The 19309-nt window shown below is 36.5% G+C and overlaps 1 protein-coding gene across 2 annotated transcripts in view; it reads left to right on the top strand.

Moving 5' to 3' along the window:
* Nucleotides 1-19060, top strand: part of ANKRD22 (ankyrin repeat domain 22) — a 29069-nt gene extending 10009 nt beyond the window's left edge. For both annotated transcript variants that reach the window (XM_075216403.1, XM_075216404.1), the window contains exons 2-7: nt 2094-2185; nt 8996-9187; nt 12139-12246; nt 13272-13349; nt 17234-17332; nt 17519-19060. In XM_075216403.1, coding sequence (XP_075072504.1) covers nt 2165-2185; nt 8996-9187; nt 12139-12246; nt 13272-13349; nt 17234-17332; nt 17519-17596 — 576 coding nt within the window. In that variant the 5' untranslated portion in view covers nt 2094-2164 and the 3' untranslated portion in view covers nt 17597-19060. The remainder of the gene's footprint in view (nt 1-2093; nt 2186-8995; nt 9188-12138; nt 12247-13271; nt 13350-17233; nt 17333-17518) is intronic.
* Nucleotides 19061-19309: the final 249 nt, after the last annotated feature.

Below are 19309 nucleotides of genomic sequence, written 5' to 3'. Positions count from 1 at the left end.
ATTTGTGTATATATACAAGAATTTAATTTCAGGTGAAATCCGTACAAATGCTTATTCTGGAACTTTTTTGGTGCTGTCTCTCACTAAAGTGACCATGTTAAAAAAAAATAATAAAAAATAAATAAATAGTAATTAGTAGTGTTATTGTTATTCATTATTAGTAATAATCTGGTTATAGGTTTAAAAATCCAGTCAGATTTATCTCTCTACAACTGGGACACAAGTTCCAAGTGTAGTGGGTTAAATGAAGGAGCAATTGCAGAGATCATAGTTCACAAAATGACTAATTTTAGGAGCGTAAATGTCCCATTGCTCCAGCCAGAGCATAATTAAAGGCTGAGTGCATATGTTGTGCAGATGGCTCACCCATCCAGTGTGACCCCATGTAGTGCTCCAGGCACTGAGATATCAGAACTCTCATTGCTCTTTTGACATCAGACTGAAGATATTTGATTCTCCAATAGATCCTTAAAAAAAACATTAATCAAAGTCCCAATCAGAAGGGAGTGTCTAATGTTTGGACAGCATGACCACTTTGAGGAGGGGCTCTAATTTCACAAAGTAACATTTCTACAGTGACTGGTCCATGTTTCATGTCTTCATCTTCCATTGTATCTCCTCATTTCAACTGTACCACATCACTGGTAGCTGCACATATGTCAGTCACCAATTGCTGCTTTACTATTGGTGGTTGGTAATGCTTCTGCCATACAGTAGCCACATACACCTACCCCACCAGAAGCTACAATTGTTATCCCCCTCTCTTTATGTATCAATTGCTTCACACACGTCTCGGAAGGTAAAAATGCCCTTACAATCTGTTTTATGCTCCTGTATGTTATTTGTATGATGATCCCCAGCACTAAAAAATGTGTTGGTTCTTTATAAAGAAAGGATAATAATACAGTCACATCCTTGTCTGAAGTTATCCCTTTGTAGGACTAACAGCAATTTGTAAGTCTTCTGACAAACCTCATATTGCCTACCATTAAGTAGACTGTCCGAAAACATAGGAATGTCCTCTGCTGTATGTCTTTTACTATGTCTCATTTCTAACCAACTTATTAAATTATTTTTGCAATTTTTTGTTATATATTGAGCAACTTTACCTGTACCTACTTAGGGGGCTATTTATTATAGTTAATTTACATGTAAATTCCCCGAAAACAGCTGTTTTCGTGGAACGGACTCAAATTTAAGTATTTTCCTAATCTGTCAACACTGCATCACAGCAGATATCATAGATATCTACTGCTTTGCATTTTTTGTCGAAATACATAGCATTCCCCATGGATGTCTATGAGGACTGCTATGTACCGCAATTCGAGAAGGTATTAAAATACTTTTACACATGTGGTAATGTAGGGCAGCTCAGGCTGGCGTTCATTACCGTAATTGAAACTTTTCATTAGTCAGCTATGCTCCGAAAAGCAGAGCTGGGACAGCGCATGTGTGAAGGGATCATGTGATCCCTCCCTGTCACATGACAACTGTTCAATCTTCACACTGCACAGTCGGGTTCTCTATGCATGCCCAATTTTTCGATCAGCGCATACACGCAGGGATTCAAAACTTGAAACCAGATCGCAATGAAGACCGCAAGTGAAGAACCCGTGTAAAGGTAAGTGGTACACTTCACATGAAAAGCCGTTTTTCAGAACGGCTGTTCCTGTGGAGATTTTTTATTTAATATGAGAAATAGTTCATTCCTTATCAATACGATAGGGATTGAAAACTATTTTTCATTTTTTGCGGTGCTTGGTAAATATGCCTCTTAGTGAACACTGTATGATTTCTGTTTCCAGGATGTGACTAATGAAATGTTGTACATCAGTTTTTACACATTACCCTTTCCTGCAATTTCACATGTCTCTTGGACACTGAATTGACAGCATGTGTAAAATGAACAGGAAAGATAGTGTTGTAACCTGTACTAGTTCTGTCATGTTGTTGAGTAATATGATACTTATGGGTTGGGCGTCTTCAACAGTAATTCCTTCACATCGGGATGTGTCACACTTCCACATAGGTATCGACGTACTATGTAAGGATCTCTCTTCATTTTTGTACTTTTTTTAATCTTATTTTTACAGTTAAACGCAGTTGATAGAAGACCTCTACAGAACTACTGACTATCGAAAGCATCAGGATATCTACAGCAGACATGGGGATTTTGTACTCTGAGGTATGTTTGTCTGGCACCTGTTAAGTGTGAAATACAATGTAGTTATGTAAGTGGTTTTCTCTTTGTAGTTCGAGACACTTTAATGTAAATTGTATTTGTAATGTAATTGTAAACTTAAGCAAGTAGTAACAACATCAGCATAGTGTAATATGGAATATTGTGCCCTGGCATGAAGATAATGAAATATTTTGAACTAAATTTATACGTCTATTCAGTACTAGTGCATGTATGTGAAGAGCGCTCGCCATAGATATTACTATCCTATATTTTTGGCCAACATAGTCTGTAGCACTGTACAGTCGAGATGAGTTGATCATACAGTGGCTGACAAGCAGATATGAAGTTCATTTAGAAGCAAAAATTGGGTTACAAAGATGGAACAGCTGGGTTATGAACCCGGAAGCAATGTATTCAGCACGCTAACACTGTTGGTCTTTGCCGGGGCAGCCTCTTATCGGTGGCGCTGTCCTAACATGACTTAAATGATGAAAAGCATCTTTTAACCCTGTGAACAGAAATAGAAAATGCAACTTTTCACAGATAATATGCAGACAATGCTAAATAGACTCTGAATGTCATAATCTAACTAATCCATTGTTTTTAATGCTCCCGCAGCAGACGGTTTCACATGCAAGAAGCTATCAGCTTATCAGCTGCTGCTCCTCCATGTCTGTGCTGGGCTGAGAGTGTGGCGCGTGGCTATGATGTCATAGCCAAGTGCCATACTACTACTGAGAAGAGCAGAGGACGCCATCCCCAATCCCCCAACTACTAACTTAATGCCCAAGGGGTGGGGTGCAATATCTGAGGAACATGTCCCTGGCCATAAAAAACAAAAGTTGAGGTGTCAGTAATTGTAAAATGGATTTCATTAAAAAAAATGTATAGTCTTAATGACATTTACTATTATGTCTTGACGCTCCTCCTTTCTTTTTATGTTGATGCCTACAAAAAAGCTTATATCAGAACACATAAATACATCTCTTTTTTTTAAACTAATGAAATACCTTACAAACATAAATTCAATTTCCAACATTTTTTGGTACAGTAACAGTACAACATAACAGTACAGTATACAGTGCACACTTACCACTAGCAATAACCACAAGTGGCATATTAATGTGTGGCTGCATCTCTTATTTTCATGTTCAAAATATAGGTAACTACAGTTGTCTGTCACAACAGTATCTCTGTTTTTTGTTGCAATTTTTCAGCTATAACAAAGTTCTTAAGACCATTCAGCCATGTGCTGCATACATATTGGTGTTTGCAATGTGTTCTTTTTGTCGCATGTTAACGTGTTATATAAACCGTCTTGAGTTCATGTGTGCATTTAATATGCAGTTCTTCATTCGTTTGCTCAGCGAGCTGTACACAATAAAGACAGCATCCCAGTTTCCCCTTTCTGCTGGACAATCCTATAATTTTGGGACTCATCACTGTTTTCTCTTCCCACTGATGAATTGATTGAAAACAGGGTAATTTGCATGGAAAATCACTGACTGGCTTAATTTAGCACAATAGATTACTTTGTTTACAATGTTAATAACATCGAACTGGTTACCCAATTTGTTAGTGGTAAAGACCAAACCTTACTATTAAGGTAGTTAATAACATTTTCACTCATCTATTAACACTTGTAAAACAGAACGTATCAAGTGTATTTTACAATTCCAAAGACTAAACTATAATTATTGAGACATATTACGAGTACACTCTAACAGCATTGTGATCTAAGATCTCCATTCACTTTCCTCTTACCGATACCCCCACATTACCTGATATCTGCGCCTTAATCCCAATCGTCAAGAAATCCTTTTCTAATATGCAGTTTATATGCGTTTACAAACGTGCTTTTAAAACGTGTATGTGACAAAACAGGATGTTTTTTTTCTTTTACAAGCTCTCTACATTTTCATCTGCATTGAGGAGTCAGACACTAAGGGGGGGATTCAATTGGCCGCGTTACTGCCGAAAGTAACGCGCCCTGCGCACTATTACCGTTGCTACGGTAATAGCGTGCATTATTACCATTCGTATGGTAAATTTTAATGCTGATTCCCTGAACCGCGAGCAGAAATCCGGGTTTAAATTACTGTATTAACAGTAATACAGCACAGTAATACATGCGGCCAGTTGAATCCCCCCTATGAAATGGGTAAAACAGAAAAATGCACTGTAGCATAACGCAAGCTAAATATCTATATAAATGTGAAACTCCTCTTAAGTGTTAAATTGAACATCATTGCAGAAATATATAAAAATATACGTGTGTTTTGTGTTGTGGTATCATGATATACAAGAAGGGAGTTCATGCAATGCAGCCACACAGATAATTAGTAATTGCTGACTCATTAATGTTCCAAAGACAAATTATATTTTGCTACTGGTGTGGTTTGTGACTTAATAGTGACACTTGTGAATACATTGATCCTTTGCTCAGTCCAGGGATGTTAAGATAAGGTGACATGTGGACGGCAGTTAGAGATGACTGCAGTTTAGATAGCTCTGTGCGCGGTCTCCCACATTCTCATCTTCTCACAAATATAAATCCAGGTAAAGCTTGTGAATGCAGTGGGAAATTACAAGAGGTGCTGAGGACTGTAATATTACCCTATGGTCTGGGTTCTTCTGGAAGATCTCATACCATGTCCATTCAGCTGCTGGACCCAGTGAGTTCATCTATCATTGTGATTGCCATCTCCGTTCCTTCTCTGATCTCCATGGCTTCCTTGGTGACAGCAACTGCCGTCACATATGTGTTTTGGATCGGTTTCCAGAAATGAGCATGATACCATGAGTAAGATACTAGGCTACTCTCCGCTACCACAAGTTGTCAGATAATGACCAGAGTGCCCATACAGCGCAAAATCCTTCTCCACAACCAGAAGATGATGAAGGTTCATTTCTTATAGCTGGTAAAGGACAGGTATGCTTGATAGCAGCTGACAACTTTAAGGGTTCTACAGTAACTGGTACTTGTTTCGTGTCTGCATCCACTGTCTCTCCTCCTTTCACCCATGATGCACCTCCAAAGCTGCACAGAAATGCCATCCACCAAGGACTGTTTTATTATTGGCGACTGATTGTGCTTCTGCTGTGCAATAACTACACACTTTCCAGTCCAACTGCTACAAACATTATTCCACTACTTATCAGGATTTCCCCAAACCTTTTAGATTGTAACTTAAAAAGATATATACATAGGACCGGCGCTGGTGTAAAATGCAATACCGAGTATAAGTGTGCGTCAATATCAAATGACACTAATAAATATCAAGTCTATAAAAAAGTTTCTTCAAAACATCCAAACCAGTAATGGAGGTAGTCCCAACACTAGACATGAAAGATTTTCAAGGAAACCTTGAAAAAGATCTATGCTTAGATCAAAACTCGTTGGTTATTGCTTGGTTTATATTGAACCTCCTCCTGATCACCAATACCCTGGAGCCACTATACAAGCAAGATTGGATCTAGAGAATATTGGATTCTTTTGTTATATGCGGCTGAAAGGACAGATTCTGAAGAAAGAGGATATAAGAGAAAAAAGAACGTAAAGACCCTTGATTGAAGTTAGCCACATTAATAAGCCTAATCTTGACTGATCTTGGAAGCTAAGCAGGATTGGGTCTGGTCAATACTTGGATGGGAGACCATCTGGATATATGATAGAGATGTGGTTGATTTATCAATATAAGAAGAAAGAATGTACAGACCCTTTATTGAAGTTGATTGTCGTCTTTCTGTTGATTGTGGCACATTAAGGAGGAGTTCCACAACAGATTATACTTCTTATACTACAAACCAGTGATTGGAGAGAACTTTTTTAAGTGCGTACCCCTTATGGGGGGATCTTGGGCTTACCACTGGGTGATGTGAGGTGGTGCATGTTAAGCAACACGAGTATTAGAAACACACATTGCATTTACAACAGTTTGCACTATGATCTATTTTTGTGATCTTTTTTCCTCTCCAACATATACGTCATTAAGATAAGCAATGTATTCCCCACCCCGTACAAATTTCTTGATGTAACAGCTCTTAAATGTTGTGCTTTTTTTTCAGTCATTTATTTGTAAACTTGCCTGATGAAGGGCCCTCTGTGCTCTGAAAGCTAGCAAATATAATAATTTTTTTTTGGTTAGCCGATAAAGGTATCACTCCTATAATACTTTTGTCTTTTGACACAAAAGTATTTAACATCACATAGATTTTTCTGGCTAACACAGTACTGCAATAATAATAAAAAAGCATATTTTCCTACACATGCTGGTAAATCAAGAAAGACGACTATGAATTGATGTGGAACATAGGTGGTAATTAAGACAAAACCTTTTTAAATGACTCATGTACTTCATGAGTCAACCTTCTGAAATCATGCACACATTAATTTATAGTCACAATGTCTTCTATTGTCATTTCATAAATGCAGACGTGCTAAATTGAAAATAAAAACTATAATAAATGATAATAAAGAGGAACCTTTCTAAAGTTTTGTTTGTTTTTAGTTTTATACTTTCAATGTAAGCACTTAAATATTTTTTTTTTTCTCGTTCTATCTCCTTATAATAAACTAGTGATTTTAATATAAGATTAGACTCCAAATAATATCTTTATAACCCACAAGTTATGATGTCATAATTTTTTAATCCGTGATTATAGTTTATTATTGCATCAATGTTAACTAGAAAAATGTGTCTATTATAAAGAATAATAGAAGTCACAAAAGAAGTAAGTTCTTCAGATAGTAGAAGTCACTTCAGGTTTGTGACACTTATTAAAGTACTATGCCTACAGGGTTGTCATTTTATATGGCCGCAGAGTTCCTCTGTAACGTCTAATATCATATAATTTACAGTTGGGAGTTAAAGCGTCTATTTTATTCATTCTTTAAAACTGGATGCACACAGACAGGTAGAAGATGAAGTAAGCAGGGTTATAGCAACCTGCAGCTAACTAGAGCATTGGAATGTTAACTACAGCACAAAGCATTTCAGCTTTTCCATCTCATGTTGTGTGTAGTTAAGTTTAAGGTTTGATAAATTATGCCAACTTGTAACCAATCCAAGCATTTTACCTTTACCAAACTGCACAGAGTAATGATGTACGGACCCCGTCCAACAGATGCAGGAAGGTTCTGGTGTCAAGTGCACCGTTCTATAAAACAAACTTCATAAAGCCAACATGTTTTTGAACTTGGAGTCCTGTCGTTCCCGAGTCAATTATATTATAAATAGGGTGCAAACATGAAAACTATTGGACTTTTTGTCAGTAAATGATTTTTAGTGGACTAAAGCTTGATGAGTAATTGTAGCTCACAATCAAGTGTCACATTCAGACCAGGTTTCAATATCCAATCTTGTTTGAAGCCAGCACTTTATAGCTGGTTCCATCCCAAGATATTGCTGTAACTTTATTTGATAAAGACATTTATGGTTCTATATGAAACCTGCTATCATAAAACAACAGTTTTAATATACTGTTATACATAAAATTGACTTTTTGAAATGTATTTTGCTACACTTATTACATAGTTTTTGTTATAGTTCAGTGCTGTTATGATGTATTTTGGTTATTCTTTTCTTAAAACCTAAACGTTTCAGTACTGCTGTCAGTCTAGAGGCCTAAAATGAACACTTCCTACATTTTACACATAGAGGACTAAACTGAACAGAGTTGTGAACAAGTGGTTGTGGGGGAAGGGGGAAGAATGCTTTATATTTAATATTATATTGCTGGCCTATGACCTCACACATACAGCTCTGGAGGTCATGTGCTGATCCGTTCAATTCCACCGCTTGACATTTTGGTCTTTGAGGACAATCTGCAGCTGAGGTAGAGCGGTAAAGGCAGCCTCTGTACTCGCCAAAGAACAGAATGCCCCAGAAATTCAATATTTACTATTTTATTTGCATCCTAATTTTCGTGGAGTACAAAGGATATCTAAATTATGGAAGTTTAATTATTTCTATAGTGGCAGCCATCAAAGCTTTATTTAAGAGAAAGTACAGTATGGTATTGATATATGGTGTAAAAATATATATATATATATATATATATATATATATCTATATATCCATATCCCACCTAAGTCAACTCCTGCTTATTCGCATGTCTCCAGTTTTACACAATGAATAGTGCCATTGGTCTTGAGGTCAATGCACGTGACTGTACCGGAGTTAAAATGCTCTTGTTTTACCCAGTATGTACAAGGCTTTAGTCTGAGATTAGATGCTATTAGAAGATGGTAACATACCACAGTGGAGGAATATCAAAACAAAATACTAAATACAATGGATCTGATTCATTAAGGAAAGTTAAGCAAAAGTAAGAAAGGCAAAACCATGTTGCATTGGGGGGGGGGGGGTAAATTTAAAATATGTCGGCAGATTTATATTTGGGGTAGGGCATGTCCTAAATCAACTTTAAATTTCAATGTACAAACAAGATATCAAGTATCTGTGTGCTACAAAAAAAAAACAGTATTTTCCTTATTTGCAAAATAACTAATTTGCACCCTTGCATTGCAACATGGTTTTGTCCAGAAAACTTGAGAAAGAGAACTTACTCAATTCTTTGCTTAACTTTCCTCAATGAATCGGGCCCAATATAACCAAAAGCAAGCATGTTTAATAGATAACTTACAATGCACAATTATATTTTGGTTTTACAGAACATTTACAGCTGTGTGTGTGTGTGTGTGTGTGTGTATGTATATATGTATGTGTGGGTGATTATATATATATATATATTTTAGTATAGTTAGAACAGTAGTGAGCTGATTTCCATTTCTGTTTTTGTTTTTATTAGCCAATTTGTCAAGCTGCCTATGAAAATGACCTAGATGAAGTCCAACTGCTTCTGAAAGAAGATCCTAACAATCTGAATGTGAAGGACCAATTTGGTGGGGATACTCCTCTAATATGTGCCTGCAGGAGGGGCAATATCAAAGTAGCCAGATTTTTGCTCTCCATGAAAGCTGATGTAAACCTCAGAAATAATGTAAGAGAGAACATTTTATTCCAGGTTTCTTTAGAATACTCTACTATACTCTATATCTAGGACGTTTGGTATCCTTATGTATGCTGCCTGTTGTTGTTGCACTTTTGTACTGACAACTGCATGCTCACTAATACCCCATTCACACTGCCTAAAAAAAAAAACCTGGATTTTTGCAGGGGCGAGCTCCGATGATCCGGGTCGAGCCTCAGTGTGAAAGGGGGTCAGTACAAAATCCCTGGACTTTTGCAGGGCTATTCTCGTGTAAATCCCATGTTAGCGCCAGTGTGAACGGTGCGTTGCGGGTTTTTCAACCCAGGTCTCACCGACCGCCATTGAAAAGTTTAAAAAAAAAAAAAGCGCTCTAAGGCAATCAATATATAAATCACTATGTGTAAGCATATACATGGGTAGTAGAATTTTGTGCACAATATCGCTATATTGGGATAAGCTCACCTGCCTACGTCAAGACATCTTCTGTATGTGAGTCCCTAGCATATGAAACAAATATATATTCAGGGCGTCACATTTAAAACCTTCCCTAAACCCCCATTTTCTAAAGCATGCAGTACCTAGAGGGAGCAGCTGGATAACTATTTCTTTTGTTCTTACATACACAATAGTCCTGGCTGCTTTTTCAAATGATTTTATTCACTTGTACACATTCCATTAATTTAAAGAAGGGCACCGTCTTTTCTTTCACTGGCTTCTATCCGTCCACCGCTTCCCATCCTCGTTCCGCCTTTTAGTTCGTAATCAGTTGTGACTTTGCGTTCAGACCTGAATTGCATGCAATTGCGTTCATTGTTGTAAAGTCCCTTTCTGATCATGCGCTCAGCAATTTCACACAAGATACGGCACACACAGGGACTTGCATCCGAAGACGAGTTAGGCCCCCTGTGTGTAAGCTTATTGAGGAATGTGACGGGGAGTTTCTGGAAACCTAAAATAACTAGTTGGCATCATGTAAAGTTATTTTCTAATGAAATGCCGGGTGGTGTTTAGTTACACAGTATCTATTTTCACACAAAACTATTATAACTCAACTATTCTAATTTATTGCGTATTTAAGATTCAGTGTGGCACAAAGTAAGACAGAACTTCTTATAAGCACAAAAACCTTACCCACTAGAAGGCAAACAGTATGTGAAAATGTGTATATACGCACGAAACTAGCATTGCACATGCGATCAATAAGGGATTGATAAATGGTTCATATGCGATCGATGTGCACTTGACATATTCATGTGGTGGAAATGCATAGAATGCAAGCAATAAAGCGATTTTCGTGTTCATTTCAACGGCCAATTCATTTCAGTGGAATTTACAGTATTGCACTAATGTACATACCAGAAACCCAATTAAAATGAATGGCTATTGTAATGTATGGGAAAAACTATTTTAATAGATAATCAAGTAGTGTTTCCCCCAAAATGCTCAACCAGCAGCAGACAGCCTGGGCTAGTTTACACTATATTGGTAAACCACAAGAGGCTCCCCCCATTATAGTGAAAATCAAGCCCGGGTTGGTCAGACAAGGAGCCTCAATGGGAGGAAACACACAAAGACAACATAGCGCCACCTTCCAGAGACTACTAGGCCTGCACTGAAAAGATTGGGAAATCCTGGAGTAGCCACCGCTGTATAACTGACCAAGGTCCCGAAGACCCCAGTCCTTTGTAATAATATAGCAAAAGTATAACTTGTGGTTGGCTGGAATTGAAAGGAGCCCGAGGCACTCTTTGCTTTGATCACACATCAATAGAGTTTTATTGAATCTCTATTGAATGAGGGGGATATTGATGGTATGGAGCTCCATTCATTTTAGTGGGGTTTCTACATATAGAGCATGATCCCATTGAAATGAATGGTGTGTGTGTGGGGGGGGGGGGGGAGGGGGAGGCAGTGGCAGTGGTGTAAGCGCTCTTGTTAACCACTAGTTGAGTATGTACACAATGCACTCCCATAGAGATAAATAGATCCCATAGGGATGAATAGACTTCTTTACTTAGACACTTAAATTGCTGTGATACACCCTTTTGAATGTACTGAAATTCATCAAGCAGCATCCAAAAGAGTGCCACAATAAAAATCGCAGACAGTGCAAGTATAAAGACAATTCTGTAGAGACGTAGAAAATAAATGAGTTTTATTTTAAAATGTAATTGCATGCTTTGCACTTGCATTAAAAACCTAAGTCAGGCGCAGTGTTTTAGTGGTTAAGGGGCCTGAAGTGAATAAGGACATTTCCTATACTGAAACCACTTATATATTCCCTTTCAATTGTAGTAACTAGTTAGCAGTTCCTTCATGCTGAAAACAATATAGTGCCAATATTGGAATAAGGTTTCCAGGACTAAGGCTGAGCAACATTTTACATGTTTTGCAAGAAGCGTTTATTATATAAAGGTAGGTCTGCATTAGCCCGCATAATGTGACCTGACTGCTTAACATGATCATATTACTGTCTGTTGTATTACTAAATAAAAAGCTTCCCTTTGATTGATAAAATCAATATGATATTTAGTTGCAGCATTAACCTGCATCATAAATGCACACAGTATAGCAATATAAATATTATAGTAAAAACTGTAAAAGAAAATATTATGACATGATATTATGAGTATGGAATCTTCAAGATAGCTTTCAATTTTACAAACTATTGTAATTTTTTTTTATAAACTCTTTGTTTTCCTTGTTTGGCCTCTTTACTTTAATAATGTCTGTTATAATATTACCTGGCCTTTTTTTGATTTCTGGTGAAACAAAGTATCTAATCTTGTTATGCGATACCTTTCCAACCCTTCAGCAGCACTGCTTGCTACAATCACTATTTGGCAATACTAGGGTTAACCATAACTCAAACAGAATATAAAGTACATTAAATGGTAAATGAAGGTGACATGCTGACATTTAATGTTTGAACTGAAAACAATTTCATTCTCTGGTTACAGAAGGAAAGGACATGTTTGCACTATGCTGTAAGAAAAAGGTTCACATTCCTGGACTACCTGCTAATTATACTCTTAATGCCTGTTATGCTTATTGGATACGTTATTATGGTGAGTGCAAAACAGCCGACAATGAGATATACTTCTACTGCCAATGTTATACTACGCACCTTGTCATTATAAGAAAAGTTATATCCCCCTTCTAAATAACAAGTGGAATCAAGGTTTATGTTATCCCAGGAATAGATCTAAAGATAAAAAGCAAATAACTAAAAAATTATTATAGTAAACATATAAACACAAAGAACACAAATAAAGTTTAGTTAAATAAAATGCTCCCCAAATCACTTTATTAAATGTATAAAAAAAAATATTTTCTTTCTTGATCTGCGGTAATCCATTGGGAAATTAAAAACTCCTAATAACCCAAGGAATGGTAAACTTTCATTGTCTAATTGAGAGGGCCAGACTTTCCACAAATTGGCTTCACCGACAAATAGTTATTATATTGTTTGTTTGTTTTTGTTTAATACTACACAAAATACTTTAGTATTGCTTTTTGAGGATGTGTAGGTGTTTTCTTTTCTTTTAGTAGTATAAAAGTCGTAAAGGTCTTGTGATTATTATATGATAGACTGTTGCATGGATGAATGTTTTTCCCAAAAAACAGGTCTTTACCTATTCTTCTGAGCTATACACAGACTATGGATCTATTGTGCATATTTAAACCCTAAATAAACATTTTTACACGGATAGAGATGTCTTTAAACTGTCTCTAGCAACTCTACAATGGCAGATTTTAAGATAACATACTGTGTAGCTTTATGTAGTCAATTATTATTTTCGGAAAAATAAATATTAGGAAATATTGATAGACACTTTAATATCTTTATTTTGAAGACTGGATATGGACATTTATCCTGAATTTATAGATCATGTTTATGTTTAGTTCCTATGTATCAAACTTTTATGGGGGTACTTTTGCTATAGGTATTAAAATGGGATGAAACAATGGTTTGAAGAAACTTAACCATTCTTTATAGTTTCAGATAAAAACAAACATTGTAAACACAGTAATCATACGTAAATAATATTTTGGTAACTTTTGCACATAACCCTTTTTCACATATGAACAGATTTCGAAGAGTAAACAGAACGAGAGATTGATTAGACTTTTACTGGGCTCAGCTGTGGATGTCAACGCTACAGATTCTGTAAGTGATATTAAATTGCCTTTTTTAAATTACTATATAATATTGTATTTTTATATAATGTAAATCAATGTTTTCTAAAGCTACTAAAACTAATTTGACTAATTTAAATGCTATATATTGTCTCATGTGCTGCATGCACTTACACAGGAAAGAAGTGATCATTTTTAAAATATTTTTTTTGTGTGCAGCACATGTTTACAGTTGTAAACATCTAGCGTTTTGCTTGAGTGCAGAATTAGTACTTTGTGTACTGGATGTTCTGCAGTGCTCCGAGCTTGGTGTAGCCATTGATTCCCCAGTATTAAATATCTTAAATATCTGTTTTCTCCATGAAGAAAGAGATTGGCTTCATATTTTGACTTCAGCTTTAAAGTGCAGCTGTTGCCAGGAGAAACATGATTGATTTACAAATGTAGCTTTTAGTAAAAAGTGTTCTAAAAACAGGATATATCTATATATTCTGATCACCCCCCCCCCCCCCCCCCACACACACACATCTGCCCTGGAGAGAGGCCATATTGTAACATGCGCAGTATGCTGACTGGCTTACCTGGGCAGGGCTAACTCTTCTGACAGCCTCTCCTTCTCTTTGTTAGTGCCCCTGAAAGGTGAGGAAAGCTCAAAATAGAGGAGAACGGTTAAGCTGAATCTCTACAGCCATTCTCGCCACTCACTTCAGCCCTCCCAGCATTATTTAGTGGTTAAGATCACTGACCGAGTAGAAGGGTCTAACAAAGGCTAGATAGTACTGTCCAGGTAAGCTGTGTCGTATTGGGATGGCACTGCCCACAAGAGAGAACATGGTTGGCTCTTTTTCTGTTTTGAAATTGGGAAACGAGTAGTTGGAACATTGCAGTAATCATATTAATATTCACAGACAAATGCACCAAGTAATACCTTCTTTTTGGTACAATGTCTCCATATTTCCACCAAGCAGATAATTATCTCTGTACCATTATACTAGTTAAATGCCTGCTAATTGCAATTCCTTTACAAGTGTAAACAGATTGTTACATTTATTTTTTTAATGTTTAGTTTCATATGTCTAACATTGGATATACCAGTGGTTTCTTTAAATGCCTTTCATGTTCTTTGTTTGTTAGAGCACTCTTTCACATCTTGGCTAGAGATTGTTTTTATTGACTCTGTTACTAATCCATAGCAGGGTCTCAGCCTTGTATAATATCAGCTCACAAGTGCATCATCTGGCTGATAGTGATTTACTGGTTGTAGTGCTCTCATATGCCAAAAGGAACACATTAAGCAGCTGTATATGGTTCAGCTTCATTGTGCGTTAAGTGCATTAAATGGGATGTTGATCCAGTAATTGAACACAATCAACTCCTCAGAGGACATGTAAAAGGTTTAATTCCACCCTCAGACCAAATAATGCATTAAACCTGTGAGTGCATCATATTCAGCATCCATATCCTCATGTGCAGGAGGGAGCTTTCAATGTACGGTGATGCCAACAGTCTAAGAAAACAAGTAGCTAATCCATTTAGTCAGTTTACCAAATTGTGTTGCCCCATCCTAAACAATAAAAATCGATAGGTTTAAATCTGATCGGCTTGGATCCATCAGGAATAAAAATCAGATTGGTCAATGTGCAGCCATTTTCAATTCAATTACAAACATACAGTATCATTGTATTCAAATTGGATCAATTTGTCTCTTTACATATGTGGCCTAATTACTCACAAACAACGTCAGTAGCAATGATCCAATTGGATTGTATTATAGCATTTTTTTCGAAGTGAGCCATTTGGCCTACTGAGCATGATGTAATATGGCCCTTCTGGGTAAACAAGGGGGGGATAAGAATACATATTTTTAGAACATTCCTTACTAAATCATACATATTACAAATCAATCATTATAAGAGGAACTGTGCACTAGTGTTTATTATCTTTACTCATATTATGTACTGTACATGGTACTTCAAAGTAGTTTTATATATGCTGCAGTTTGGTTGTTAATTCCCAGTTAAGCTGTTTCAATAGCTGCTCTTGGCCTCAGCCACTTCCCTGCCATGGCAAACTGAACTTTGGGTTTGTTCAATGAGATTTGCATTTTTATATAATTTTGATTTGCTCACGACGCGTCGGTGTTCATCTATTCTATCTGATAGGTTTCAGATGGCTTGTTTGAATTAGAAACATGAAGGAAACCCAAGCAAACATTGGCAGAATATGCAAACTCCATAAAAGAACTTGTATTGTCGCACTAGTGTTATTGTTTTCAAGATAATAACTCAAAACCATATATATTGGATATTATGCAATCATATTGATGTGAAATTTCTTAATATTCTGCATTGGTTTACATGGTAGCGAGGTGCCACCCACCAGTTGACAATAACATAGTAGCAAAAAAGGAGAAACAGAACTGGTATAGCCGAGTGCACTAAATCTTCGCTATTTGTCACTTGGCAAAAGTCGTTAGAGCCTCTATAGATTGTTAAAACTTAACCTTTATTGGTAAAAACTAAATGATTAGATAAAAACAGCAAATAGATAAAACAGTGAATAGTATCAAAAGTGAAATACTACTTTTCTAGAAATGACTAGTTCTTACTACACAGTCCTTTTTTTATTCTCAAAGTTCTTTTTTCACTTTTGACTCTATTCAAATTTATTCACTTATTTCACTGTTTTTAGCTAATCATTTTAGTTATTACCAATAAAGGTTAAGTTTTAACAATCTATAGGGGCTCTAACGACTTTTGCCAAATGAAGTGACAAATAACGAAGATTCAGTGCACTTGGCTATAAAAGTTCTGTTTCTTTTTTGCTCTTTGAACATACAAACTCCACACAGGTGGCAGCCTGGGTCAATACGGAAGTCCCCAGTGCTGCAAGGCAGCAATGCTAATCTATGTGCCACCCAGGTACTCCCTGCACTCACAGTAATGCATCTGAGACAGTTGTGCCAATAGAATTACTTGGGTTTGTTAACGCGCTAGGTCAGGGTGATACATTCACTGCAGAAAGTATTACTACTTTTTTGTATCCAAGTATTTTTAATTGTTTATCCTATTTTTCTGCTTTTGTACTCCATAAAATTCATGGTTGTTAATAGTGCTTGTCTGACTTAATGATGGGTTTTATACCTGTACCACTTCCTTTTTATCAAGTAGATAATTATGACAGGCAATACCTATGCCACACATGACAAACTCCAACTCACCTCTCAAATAAGCCCTTCTTTTTTAAAGTCCGTATTTACAGAACAAGTCCTTAGTTGCAGCCACAACAGATGAGGAAGGTCTCTAAATTCTTTCCAATGAAATCAAACAGGAAAAGAAAGAGCCATCCTTTGGTGGAGAGACCGGAAAAGAAGAGGTGTGTGTATATATATATAGTATGTACCACACGCACTATATAGTATGTACCATACGCACTATATATACCTTTCACCTTTCCCAGTTCTCTGCACCAAAGAATGACTCTTCCTATTCCTGTTTGACTAGATTGGTTCCTGAACAGTCATCAGCACAGATTTTTTACTATAGTAACACTCACAAGCTGCAATGTCAATGGCCAGTTTGGTCATGTTAATTAGTCCAAAATCACAACATCCATTGGACCAGAACAATCGCCCCCAACTAAACTTAATATCGAGAGGACTGGGCAGTTAATGCCTGCACTAGACTGCAGTCATTGAGCATCGGGAAATATTGTGCATCTATAACCTGTTTGTTCAACTCACCCATTGTATAACCAAATCTGTCCAGTTTTCTACGTGTGTGGCTAAATTGGAAGCTGATTCGGTCAAAGTTTAACATTGATTTTTGATCCTAATACTACACATTAAGGGATAACAAAAATACACATTAGATGCTGTTTTAGCTTATGTAGTCTTTTTTTCTTATTCTATTCTAGAGTGGAAACACAGCCCTCCATTATGCCTGTAAGATGAAGAGCCAAGCTATAGTACCCATTCTGCTGGAAGCTAATGCTGATCCCCACATAAGAAATAAGGTGAGCAGAAGTTCTTCTAATAGGAAGTAACAAATGTAATGACATCATCAGAAGAGGAGCTATAGAAAAGATCATTTTAATATGCACATCAAAATACACATTCTAAAATAAAACTATATAAAATAAAAATATTGCTTAGGAATGTGTGCGTTTTGTGCTTGATTTATTTCTTTCTTTTCTTTACAGGAAGGGGAGAGTTCAATTGATATTGCAGAGAAATTAAAATTCCCCAAAATCTTGCACATGATGAAAAAGTCCTCATAAGTTTGATGGAATCAGTTTTACCCTAACTCTGGTGAAGGCATAAAAAGCCTAATACAAAGCAAAGGTTCGCTGACAAGACTTATACTGGAGACGTGTGTTTACGTTACTTCCAACTACTGTATAATGTGTAGATGCACATTAATGTATTTGTGAGTGTTTACTCATGGTAGAATTTTATATGTAGATTCATGTAGTGTGTACGGGTGTCTTTTTGTGTCGGTTGTTACATGTCACAATGAAGTATTACTGAAATCTGTGGCAGGATATTAGATTTACTAAAATGTCTAAAAAAGAAAAGTGGAAGTTTTGTTCATAACAACCAATCAGATTCTAGCTATCATTTATCTAGTACATTCTAGAAAATGATAGCTAGAATCTGATTGGTGGCTTTAGTAAATCTACCCCTAATTGTCAATTTTTTTCTTTCCTATGAGTGGCAAGTATAGTATAACAGGAATAGGCAGGGTCCTGGGATACGCCCCATACACATAGGCACCCCTGTTCTTCTGACACGAGCATGGCCAGTACATGCATAGTGAAGTAGGGTTTGGGCTTCCTGTTCTGAAACTGAAATCCCAGTCAAAACCACAGTGTGCATGTGAGTCGGGACCTCTGGATGGACCAGTATCTCGGAGCCCTATTGACGAACCATTGGCTGCTCTGATGGTAGTTCTGTTACTGTACCTAGGTGTGTTACTGCTAACTTGTAATAATAGATTCTCTAGCATTCTGTGTTTAAGGTTTCCAGTAATAACCAGCACTGTCACAGGAAAACTGGAAACACTAAAGTAGAATTTCTCATCACTAGTCCTAAGTTCAGTAGGTCAGAGGATTCTCTTAATACTCAGGTGAATTAACAGAAGTGGATTTATATCACTTGTTTCTACGGACTAAAACATCTGTTGGGAGCACTCGAGGACCGAATTTGAGAAACCCCTGCCATAGGCAATTATACTAAATAAAAGCGCTCCAAATGGCTATATGAATATTGTATGTAGCGTGAACAAGAACCTTCCAAACTTAAATAGGACTATATGAAATAAAATGTGACCCATATTGTAAATAAAATGCCTATATTATATGTAAATAGAGGGTTTGAAAGCCTTGCTGTCCTATTTATACTTTATATTACTTTAAACTTCACATTTATATTTGTCACGTTGCCCCGTACAGATTTTTATTGTTATTTATAAAGTGCCAATTTGTATTCACACCATTATTGTGAAATAAAGCTTGTAACTGTTATTAAAGACATTTGTTAAAAATACAAATGATTTGTGGTTGGTGGGTTCTTTGTGTCAGGATTATAGTAGAACTGTTGCCCACACACAGGGACTTTTGGTTCTGTGAGGTGATTGGCTCTTGATATTGAATTGATAGACTGTCTATGGAATGATTATTGGTTTAGCCATAATATGGCTTCCTTCACTATGTGTAGGTGTCCATTATAATTTCCATTTTAGTGCCCTGACTGTTGCTGACATTCTTTCTTATATTCCTGGTACTTTCAGTTTTCAATGTCTGGCTGATATTACTTTAAAACAAATATGTAAAACTATCCCCTCAAATGTTGTAGTCAATGTTTTGTGATGTGTATATTAAATGTATGTATAATTTTCTAAATTGTAAGCAAATATATTATTATTACATAAAACAGATTGTATTGAAGAACAGGAAAGATAAGGAAAGGCGGAACCTTATAATACAAATTGT

This window comes from Mixophyes fleayi, chromosome 6, assembly GCF_038048845.1.
Source record: "Mixophyes fleayi isolate aMixFle1 chromosome 6, aMixFle1.hap1, whole genome shotgun sequence".
NCBI lineage: Eukaryota > Metazoa > Chordata > Amphibia > Anura > Limnodynastidae > Mixophyes > Mixophyes fleayi.
The sequence above is the reverse complement of the archived record's forward strand: the minus strand, read 5'-3'. Positions and strand labels throughout refer to the sequence as shown.